Source organism: Monodelphis domestica, chromosome 6, assembly GCF_027887165.1.
Source record: "Monodelphis domestica isolate mMonDom1 chromosome 6, mMonDom1.pri, whole genome shotgun sequence".
NCBI classification, from domain to species: domain Eukaryota; kingdom Metazoa; phylum Chordata; class Mammalia; order Didelphimorphia; family Didelphidae; genus Monodelphis; species Monodelphis domestica.
The window spans coordinates 7,418,973-7,429,513 of record NC_077232.1 but is presented as its reverse complement, the minus strand read 5'-3'; the positions used below and the strand labels follow the sequence as shown (position 1 = coordinate 7,429,513).

Below are 10,541 nucleotides of genomic sequence, written 5' to 3'. Positions count from 1 at the left end.
GGTGCGCAGGGGGAGGGGCGGCCTCGAGGCGGGGCAAGAGGCCCTAGGCCCCGCCCCGAGGCTTTTCCTCTTCCCCTCCCCGGGGAGGGTCTTCCTTCGGCCCCGCCCCATCCTCTGAGCCTCTTGCATCCCAGAGCACGGGGGAATTCCCAGCCCCCTCCGCAACTCCTCTCCGTCCCATCTCCCAGCTCCATATCCCCTTCACTTTTACCATTTCCAGCTCCCCTTTCCTTAGCATCCGCATCCCCTAATCTCCCAGCTCCCTATTCCATATCCCCTCCCCCAGCTTCTCATCCTCCTTCCTCATCCCCCATCCCCCATCTCATTCCAGATCCCCCTCCCTTTTACCAATCTCCCTTCCCCCAGCTTCTCCTCCTCCTTCCCCATCTCCCTATTCCATATTTCCTCTCTCCAGTTCCTTTTCGTCGTGCTTTCCGTCCCCGCATCCCCCAGCTCCCCATTTCATCCCTCCCTCCCTCCCTCCCTTTCTATTCCACGCCCTTATTAAATAAAAAAATCCTTTGAAAATATTTATTAAGAAAAATGTTAAGCGCCTGCTACACGTCTGGCGAGGAAACAATGCCCGCCTACAGAAGTAGATAGGAAATCTGGTCTGCGTCCTTAGCGGAAGGAAAGGGGAGCCTAGCTAGCTGGGGAAGGATCAGAGAAGACCGGGACTAGGAGGTCGGCTGAGGATTAAAAGGACCTGGGGATTTTGAGGGGAGTGAGGGCATTCTGGGCGTGGGGAGGGGGGAGAGCCGCTGGAAAGCAGGCGGTGGTTTTTCCTCACAGATCTCCCAGCTTCTACCCCACTGTCTCCATCTCCATTTCTTCACACCTCTTCTTGCACAGGCTTCAGCTCCCGGTGCCCTCTGGTCCAATCTCCTCCCTCCCTTTTCTTCTCTCTATCCTTCATCGGAGCCCCCTCTCTCTCGCACCCCATTACCTCTAAACCCTACCTTTCTCCTCTCCCTCCCCCATGCTCCATCCTCCTCTCTGCCTGTCTTCCTCCTCCTCCACAGAGTCGTCTTCGCTCCCTCCGGCAGGGCTCATCACTCCTCCCCCTTACTCCCCTCAATCCTCCTCCTCTCCCCTTCTGGTGAGGAGCCCGCCAGCCGTTGTAAGGGGCCCAGTCTACTGGGGTACTCGGCCTCCCCACCCCCTCCGAGGTTCAGTATTAGGCTGTGGACATTCAGGGCGGGTGACCCAAACGGGCGGATCTGGAAAGTAAAGTGGAGCCGGAAGGGAGGGGGGGGGGGAGCTGGGGGCCTGGGACCCTTGAATGCTGTCGGAGACAAGATAGTGCCTCTAGGAAGGGATCTACGGGCGCATGGGTCCCCACGGAGTAGGGTGTCAGGAGAATGTAGACTGATGGTTTCAGGGTGCAAACAGAAATAGGACAGCTCCTTGAAACAGGTCCAGAGGCTGGGAAGATTTGGGGCAGTGCTTAACAAAGGGAGTCTGAATCTTGGATCCAGAGTCAGGGGAGATAAGGATAGCACCCCGCTTCGAAGGCACCAGGACACCTAGAAGTCTGACACTGAAGACAGCGCCTGGGGCAGGCATGGGCGCCTGGAACTCTGAGGAAAGGAAGTCAATTAGGAGCCCCAGGAGAATTGGTTCTGGCGCAGGTGGGAGGAGAGCCCAGGAGCAGGCACCAGATTCTGGAGGAGATGGACAGATAATCCTCTCCTCGCTCCTTCCGGCGTGGGGACTCCAAGGTACTGAGGAAAACAGGAGGCTTTTGAACATGGGACCTTGGGGGTGACATAGGGTTCAGGCAGAGATGGGAGGACAGAGCCCAGGGGCAGCCACACAGATTGCCTAGGCTCTGGGGCAGATAAGATTCCTAGGACCAGGGTTCACATAGGGATGAGGATAATACCCTGGGACAAGGCACTGAGACGCCCAGATGGGAAGCCTTTGAGGACGAGGAGGATGAGCTGTCCCAGATCCTGTTGGAGATGCGAGGATAATCCTCTCCCTACCCCTGCAGGCACAGGGATGCCGGGGTTCTGGGGAAGATAAGATGGGAGCCCTTTGAAGATAGGACCTTGGGACTCTTCGATCCCGGCCAGGTTCAGACGGAGCTGGGAGGATAGAGCCTCAGGGAGCTTGGCTCAGAGAAAGAAAAGATGAGAGGCCTTAAAGGGTGGGAGTTCAGACTCCTGGGTCCCAGGTTCGGGCGGAGATTAGGACAGCCCCGAAGGGCAGGTTCTTGGGTAGATAAGAGGGGAGCCCTTTGAGGACGGGGAGCTGGGATACTCCGATCGTCAGAGACCGAAGAATAGTCCCGCCCCTCGGCACCTCTCCATCCCCCGCCTCTCCAGGCATGGGGACGCCAGGGTTCTGGGGACAGAATCAGAAACGGGCGGATAGTCTCTCCTCCGACACCCCCACCCCCGCAGGCACAGGGACATCAGGGTTCCGGCCGCGAGCCCTATGAGGACTGGGACTTCGGACGCCCGGGTCCAGAAGCCAGCCACTGAGCTTCAGGCCTCCTTCTCCCAGCTGAGTTCCCCCTCCTTTCCCCTCCGGGCCTTGCGCCAGGCCCGAGCATCCCTGGGCGGGGCCCCCCCTCCCCGGGCTCCGCCGCGGTACGGCCCCATTGGCCGCGTCGCCGTGACGTCGGGGGGCCCCGCCCCGGGCCGCCCGCTCGCCCCCGGGCCCCCATTCTCGCTACCGCCGCCGCCGCCTCCGCCTGTCCGCCCGCCGCTGCCGCCTCGGCCTCGGGGCCGCTTCTGCCTGGGCCTGGGCCCGGGCCGCCTCCGCGCCCCTGCCCCGCTCGGCCGGCCCGGGGGGCAGCGGGCCGGGGGGGGGATGCGCCAGCGGGCGGCCGGCCGCCGGAGGCCATGGAGGGCGGCGAGGCGGCGGGCGGCCCGGGGCGACCGCTGAGCGACGCGGAGCTGGCTGCGCTGGCCAAGGAGGAGCTGGTGCGGCGGCTGCGGCAGGAGGAGGCGGAGAAGCTGGCGGCGCTGGTGCAGCGCGGCCGCCTCATGCAGGAGGTCAACCGGCAGCTGCAGGGCCACCTGGGCGAGATCCGCGAGCTCAAGCAGGTCAACCGGCGGCTGCAGGACGAGAACCGCGAGCTGCGCGACCTCTGCTGCTTCCTGGACCACGAGCGCCAGAAGGGCCGCCGCGTGGCCCGCCAGTGGCAGCTCTTCGGCGCGCACGCGGCCCGGGCCGTGCGCGACGAGCTGGCCGGCTGCTGGCACAAGCTGGCGCAGCTCGAGGGCCGCCAGGACGAGCTGCTGCGCGAGAACCTGGCGCTCAAGGAGCTCTGCCTGGCGCTCGAGGACGAGTGGGGCCCGCGGCCGGCAGCCGGGGCCGCAGCCGGAGGGGGCGCAGTCGCGGGGGCCACAGCCGGGGGCACAGCGGCGGCAGGAGCAGCGGAGGCGGCGCCCGAGCCCGGGGGCGGTTCGGGAGGCCCCGACGGCCCGGCCGGCGGCCCGGGGCCAGAGCTGGGGCTGCCCCCGTGCGGGGCCCGGGACGTGGGAGACGGCAGCTCGAGCACGGGCAGCGTGGGCAGCCCCGACCAGCTGCAGCTGGCCTGCTCTCCGGACGACTGAGCAAGCCAGCGGGCGCGCCCTCGGGCAATAAAACTTGGAGAGATCCCAGCCCTTCGGCCTGGACCGAGCGTCTGTTTGGGGGCCCTTGGGGAAGGGGGGGGCTGACGGGAGCCTGGACCCTCGGGAGAAGCTGCCCAGCCCCTCGACAGCATCAACACCCCCCCCATCCCCCAGAAGACCTTGACCGCTGGCTGTTTCCCCTCGAACCCAGAGCCTAGATGGGGTGGGCAGGAAGCTGCCCTGGCAGTATGCCAGGAAGGATCTCTTCCCCAGGCCCAGAGGGGTCTGGAGAGCTCCGGGGCCAAAGTAGGCCCCCAGCCAAGCCCTGAGGAGCCCCCACCCTCTCCAGGCTCCTTCCTGCCCAGATCAGGATGTTTCTGCCTAAGACAATGGGGCAGGAAGCAGGTGGTGGGGTTTAAGGGCCAGATAAAGAGGAACCCGAGGTGAGCCCCCTCCCCCAGGGACTTCAGAGGCGGCTGAGGGGCAGGAGACCGTGGGGGAGATTGCAGGGAGCTGGTGGTGGTTGGGGGCATTGCTCCTTCCTGGCTAGTGTGGAGACCATCCCAGTGGGAGAAGCAAACTCCCCTGGCCCCCAGTGCCCAGCCTCCAGGCGGCTCTGAGGCTTGGGTCCTAGCCACCTGATCTGGGCCAAGTCCAGGCTCCCTCCTGGCCTCAGTTTCTCCATTTTTAAAATGAAGTTAGAAGATGTCTGAAGTCTGTTCCAGCTCTGACATTGTGTGTTCTGCGTTCCAAGGTCACTGCCTGGCCTGCCATTGCGTGTTCTAAGATCCCTCCCTGCCATGACATCCTGTGTTCCTCGGAGGAAGGACACCGGCCTGGCGGCCCTCGTCCCTCCCAGCTAGTCCGTGTTTCCTCAGTCCAGGGAGACACCACCCAAAACCAGCCTTTAGTCCTTTTATTCCATTTGGCCAATTTGTACAAAAATAGTCTCTTTAGGAAAATAAATAGCAGCCTCTCAGGAAAAGGAGCGGGTCCGTGTGAGGGTGGGGGGCGGCCTCTGGGAGCCCAGAGGACTGAGGACCTCTCCAGTCCATCACAGAGGCCTACAAGCTCTTCTCCAGAGGTAGGGAGAAGAGGGGCACCAGAGCAGGGGGGAGGGGTCTCCCCATCCGCTGTGCTTCGGGGAAGGGGTTGGGGTTAGTGTTCTAACTTGTACACGCTGCTCCACAAAAAGGAAGTTGGTCCCACGGAAAGCCCAAGGGCTGAGGCAGCGCAGCGTTTGGAGGGGGTTGGGGCCTTGGAGGGAGCTTGGCAGGAAGCCTCAGAGGTCCTGGGGCTCTCTGGGCTGTGTGGCAGGAGAGGGGAGCAGCCACACATGCTCCTTAAACAGGAGGCCTTCCAGGCACAGTCGGCCCTTGAATGCTCCAGACTGATCCCTGGGAGGTGGCTGGAGAGCCTCCGGGGTGCCCGAGATGCTCAGGACAAGCTAGGACAAAAGATGCCCAGGAACATGCTAGGCCAGGAGGAAGATGGGGTCCAAAGAGAAAGGGGGAAGCCTGGGCTGACCGGGCATCTTGGAGAGCCAGAGGGCTCAGAGGGCCAGAAGCGTGGGCGAGCCCAGGGGGTCAGAGCTGGGGTCCCCACTGCTGCTGCTGCTTCGCCGATGGGCAGAGGCACAGGGCTCCGGGGTCCCTGGGTAGGTGAAGACCAGGCTGGGAGTAAAAGGGGTCAGGGAGGGGGTAGTCATGAGAGTGGGAGTGTGCAGGGCTTCAGGCTCCAAAACGGGCCCAGGGGAGAGGGAGATCTGGGGCCGGCGCCGGAGAGGAGCCGGGGCACTGCTCGATGGTCTTTCCGGAGGCTCAGCCTCTTCCTCTGACTCATTGGGGACCTTGCACACGGGCCTGTGAGCCTCCAGCACCAGCTCCAACCTCTCCTTCTGCTTCTGCAGGTCCTCGATCTCCTTCTGAAGCTCTGATTTCTCTTCTTCTAGTTTATCCGTCTCCTGTGAGGGGAGGGGGAGGTTGAGCTAGAGGCACTGGAGGGAGGGAAGCAGTGCCCCTTGGGGACCTGGGAGCCCCGTGATTCTTGCCACAGTCCCCAGACTCTGAGGTGGGCCAGATCCCAAAGGGGGAGGTTCATTCGATCACGGGAATTGGGGAGTAGCGAGGCCAACCCTGTCTTTTGACAGAAGAAGAAACTGAGGCTGATTTGCCTACAGCTCTAGGCAGCTAGGTGGTACGGAGGCTGGAGGCCCGGCCTCAGGCAGCCTCATCTTTCTGCATTCAAATCCGGCCTCAGACAACTGCCCCTCTGTTTGGTCATCTGGAAAGTGAGCTGAAGGAAATGTGTCTCTACCCAAACAACCTCAGGGTGGGCCGAGAAGAGTGAAATGGCTCAACAGCAACAGCCAACTCAGCTTCTAAGGGCCAAGGTGGGGATGGCTGAGGCTCTCGAGGTACCCTCCCTGCCGGCCGGCATTTTCCACACTCCATAAACGTTTATGAAGTCCTGGGGAGAGCCTGCCTCCACTGAGCTCAGGGCACCAATAAGGCACAACGCAGGCACCTGCAGAGCCACGTTCTTGGCGATCAGAGGGGGAGGCTAGCTGTGTGATCACTTCACCTCTGCCTCGGTTTCCTCGACTTTAAAATGGGGATAATAACACCTAGCTCTAATATTTATAAAATGCCTTAACTTTGGGCACCATACAAATGTAAGTTAAAGATAATTATTATTTTTTTAATTTTTAAACCCCTACCTTCTGTCTTAGAGTTAATACTGTATTGGTTCCAAGGTGAAAAAGCAGTAAGGGCTAGGCAAATGGGGTAAAGTGACTTGCCCAGGGTCACACAGCTAGGACATGTTTGAGGTCAGATTGGAACCCAGGACCTCCCCTCTCTGGGCCTGGCTCTCCATCTACTGCCCCCTTTATTATTATTTTAAAAGACTTCCTTAGGAAGAAGCTATTTTCTTTCTTTTTCTTTTTAAACCCTTTCCTTCTGTCTTAGAATCCCTCAATATTGGTTCCGAGGCAGACGACCAGCAATAAGGGGGCTAGGCAGTTAGGCATTGCTAGGAAGTGGCTGAGGCCACATTTGAATCCAGGACCTTTTATCTATGAACCACCTAGCTGTGGCAGGGCAGCATTTTTATTGGGGTTTTAAAGGGAGGATGTGAAGTCAAAGGACACAGAGCAACCAAAGTAGGGGAGTAAGTAGTTTAGTTTGATTAGAGAATAGAGTGAAAGACAAATTGGCTAGAAGGCCTTGAATGCCAAGTAAGGAATCTGTCTTTAACTTCGAGGGCAATAAGTAATAATAACTTACAAAGCCTTTTATCTACGGCAGGCAGTACAGATACTAGCACTCTAATTGTGATAGTTGGGAAACTGAGACTCACAAGGGAGTGTCTGGGGACTCAGCTGGGGTCAGACCCCACACCTGCCTTTAGGCCTTCAAGCTGCCACGCCTGCCCAAGGTGGTCCCGAGGCTCCCCCCCCCCCCCCCCCCCCCCCCCCCCCCGCCTTTGCCTCAAGGCCTGATGGGAGCCCCCTCCTCGCACTTACTGCCTGAAGGAAGTCGGTCAGCTCCTTCCTCCTGTTGCGGCATTTGGCCGCTGCCAGCTTGTTTCTCTCCCGCCGGACCCTCCTCCTCTCCTCCTCCTCCGGGCTTATCTGCGAGGATGAAAACTGGTGTGAGGCGGAGGTGCTGCAGCCTCCCCCGGTGCTCACGGGGCGGTTTCCGAAGGGCATGGGCTATGGGAGAGTCCAGAGAGAGCACAGACTCCTCCAGGCGGCCAAGGTCAGCCCGTGCCCGGAGGGGAGCTCGGCTGCTTCCAGTTAGCCAGGAGCAGCGGCGCCTGCACCTTGGCTGGTTCCTCCCCATCAGCGGAGGGGCTTCCCTGGTGCGGGGAGGGATGAGGAGGTCCCTCGGATAGACTCCTCCAAGCCCCGCCCCTCCCCACCCCACTCTGATAAGTGACTTGCTCTGTGTCACCCAGTGAGTCAGAAATGGGACCTGAACCTTTCCGATTTCAGATCCAGCACTGCCCACCCCCATCTCCCGTGAATGCCACCCAGCTGGGCCCTGAAGGGACCTCCCAAAGGGACAGGCTGACTCCAAAGAAGAGATTTGGGCAGCTGGGTGGCTCAGTGGATGGAGAGTCAGGTCTAGAGATAGGAGGTCCTGGGTTCAAACTTGACCTCACTTTTTAGTTGTGTGACCTTGGCTAAGTCATTTAACCCCCATTGCCCAGCCCCCAAGATTGATTTATTTTTATTTTTATTTTTAAAAAACCCTGACCATCCATCTTAGAATCAATACTATGTATTGGTTCTAAGGCAGAAAAGTGGTAAGGGCTAGGCAATGGGGGTTAAGTGACTTGCCCAGGGTCAGACAGCTGGGAAGTGTCAGACCTCTGGTCTCTAGGTCTGGCTCTCAATAATCCACTGAGCTACCCATTGGCTCCCCCCCCCCCATTCTAAGACAGAAGGTGAGGATTAAAATAATAATAATAAAATAAAGGGCGCCCAGGCTTTGGGAATCAAGCAATCCATATGCATTTATTAAGCACCTCTCATGTGCTGGTCACTGTGCCAGACACTGGGCATCAAAGACAGCCTCTGCCCCTCAAGGAGTTGGTAGGGGTCCTTGCTTAGGAGCAGGGCTACAGTGGTTTGTTGTGGGCTGCTCCAAAGCTCTCACTTTAGAAACCAGGAAACTGAGGCACAGATAGGGAGGTTCCCAGAGGGAGTAAATAAGAGAAGGGAGGAGGTTTGAACCTAGTTCCCTGAAGTGAGCGGGGGAGGGGGGTCTCTATTGTCCCTCCTGGAGATGACAGGACTGAGGGGGTGGGTGGGGGTGTGGGGGTGTGGGATGGGCCAGTCAGCAGTGGGGGGGGTGGTTACCAAGAAACTATCCCCAGAAAAGCCAGCCACCCTAGGGAGCTCTTTCCTGCTTCTTGGGCAAGCTCTCCCTGGACCCCAGCTTCCTATAGGGTAAAATGAAGGGATGGACTGGAAGATTTCTGAGGTTTCACTTCTAGATCTGAGGCTGGGACCCCAAGACTTCCAGCTGGAAGGGAGGCCTGAGCGTATCTAGTCCAGCCCCTCATTTTTTCAGAGGAAGAAACGGGGCCCAGGGTGGCCACTGCTTCCCATTTCTGTAGGTCGTGATTAAAAGAAACCAGTGAAATGGGCGGAAGAAGAACTGGTCCTGTTTCCCAGATCCAGTCCAGGTCGATGGGGTGACCCAGCTCTGAGAGTCAGAGAGCTGCTCAAAGCCTCCACAGGAGCAAGAGGGTCCCCTGAGCCTGCTGACCCGGGACTCGAGTCCCTCCTCTTGGGAAGGGTCTTTCACCTGCTCGCTGTGCCTCCTCCGAACCCCGGCGGGGGGCCCCACGGCCCGAATGACCCCAGGCCGCCCCTGGAGCCCGTAGGGCTGGAAGGGGACAGGCCTGGGGTAGTTGCCACTGGGGCCCAAGTACCGGGGCTGCGTCATCCACTGAAACTCCTGGCTGCTGCTGACTGCGTTGAGGGTGGGGATGAAATGGAACTTCTAGAGGAGAAGGAACAAAGAAGAGCGGCAGGTCAGGTCAGCCAAGCATTGGGAGCCCTGCTGGTCTGGGGACACCCCCCGACAGGCCCCGCTGCCCGCCGCCCCGCCCCCCTCCCCAATCAGGCAACTCGCGAGGGCAGAGGAAAGGGCTCCCGCTAGCTCCCGGCAGGGACCAGCCCGTGCTGTCATCCCTGCCAGCGGGTCGGGGGCGGTGTTTCGAGGTCCCGGGGCAAAGGGGGGGGGGGGAAGCGCAGAGACAGCCTCAGGGAATGGAAAAGGTCAGTGGGGAGGGTGAGAATGGGAGGAGCCCCGGGCTGCGGGGCCGCGATCCAGTGCTGTCCTACTGGGGTCTGAGCAGCCCAGGAGGGAATCGGGAATCGGCGGCTACCTCCTCCCCTGACACCCAAAGGCAGCGGCAGCGCGGACAGGAGCGCCTCGGGGGGCCAGGAAGGGAGGGGCGCCCTCCCCCTACCCCGCCCCCCCAGTGACTCAGCTGCCTGTGACTCGGCGCTTCGGGCCGCAGCCGGTCAGTTCTCCACGCGGGACACGTGCTCGCCTGGCCCCCGGACGGCCGGAAATGGGCACCTGCCCTCGGCTCAGCTTGCCCGGGCCTGGGGGGCAGAGCACCCACCCCAGGATCCCACCCTCAATTGCTGTCAGCACCAGCTGGGGGACCCTGGGAACCAAGGAAGGGCAGCGAAGCTGGGAGCCTCGAAAATGGGCGGGACGTCCAGGCAGATCCTGCTCCCGGCAGAGTTCGGTGGGGATAACTGGCATGAGGAGGCAGGGGGAGCCGGTGGTGTGCGGAGCTAGAGGGTCGGATTTGGTAGAGACCAGAGGCTTCGAGCGGGAGGGGCTGGGGCCGACACTGGCCTGTGGGGTTCCGATGGAGGTAGCAGGATCTGCCCAGAGTCCCGCCCCAACACTCTGGACCGGGCGGCTTCCTTGGGCCCCATACCCAGGAAAGAGAGGTCCGCTACTGAGGCTGAGCCTGGCACAGGTCTGGGAGAGCCGAGGCCAAGTCCTAGGCTCTTCAGACTCTTTATACTCACACGTCCGGATCTCGCAGCAGTGCAGTAAGTCCCCTCCCAGCCCGCCTGCCAGCTCCCCAGCCCCATCCCGAGGCGCTCAGGGCCCCAGGTGCACCTGGGTCCCGGCTCCGGAGCCCTCCTTACCTGCTGGCCGGTAGTGGTGGATGGCTGCTGAGGGGCACCGTACGGGCCGCCCTCGGAACTGGGCCCCGCTTCCCCGAAATCTCGGAACATGTCTCGGCTAGTGCTGAGTGGGTCCCAGGCTTCCCGGACTCCCCGCGTCCCTACTCGGATCTGACTCACTTGTTACTCCGACGCCTCCTTTCCTTTTTTTTGAATGAACCTTTTGATGGAATGAACCATTTTCGTCCCGGGGGTGGCTACTGTTAACCACCTTCTCGACATTCGCTGCCGAAAATGGAGGT

At 60.7% G+C, this 10,541-nt stretch overlaps 2 protein-coding genes across 2 annotated transcripts; one reads left to right on the top strand and one right to left on the bottom strand.

Annotated features, from left to right (window-relative positions):
• The first annotated feature begins 2,640 nt into the window (after nucleotides 1–2,640).
• CCDC85B (coiled-coil domain containing 85B) lies at nucleotides 2,641–4,283 on the top strand. Its single transcript, XM_007502677.3, has one exon. The coding sequence runs from the start codon at nucleotides 2,853–2,855 to the stop codon at nucleotides 3,567–3,569; it is 717 nt and encodes a 238-aa protein (XP_007502739.1). The 5' UTR covers nucleotides 2,641–2,852; the 3' UTR covers nucleotides 3,570–4,283.
• Nucleotides 4,284–4,471: 188 nt separating this feature from the next.
• FOSL1 (FOS like 1, AP-1 transcription factor subunit) lies at nucleotides 4,472–10,541 on the bottom strand. Its single transcript, XM_056801318.1, has 4 exons — nucleotides 10,261–10,541; nucleotides 8,888–9,085; nucleotides 7,096–7,203; nucleotides 4,472–5,532 (listed from the first exon to the last, which is right to left on the bottom strand). Exons 1-4 carry the CDS (start codon nucleotides 10,348–10,350, stop codon nucleotides 5,122–5,124), a joined length of 807 nt encoding a protein of 268 aa, XP_056657296.1. The 5' UTR covers nucleotides 10,351–10,541; the 3' UTR covers nucleotides 4,472–5,121.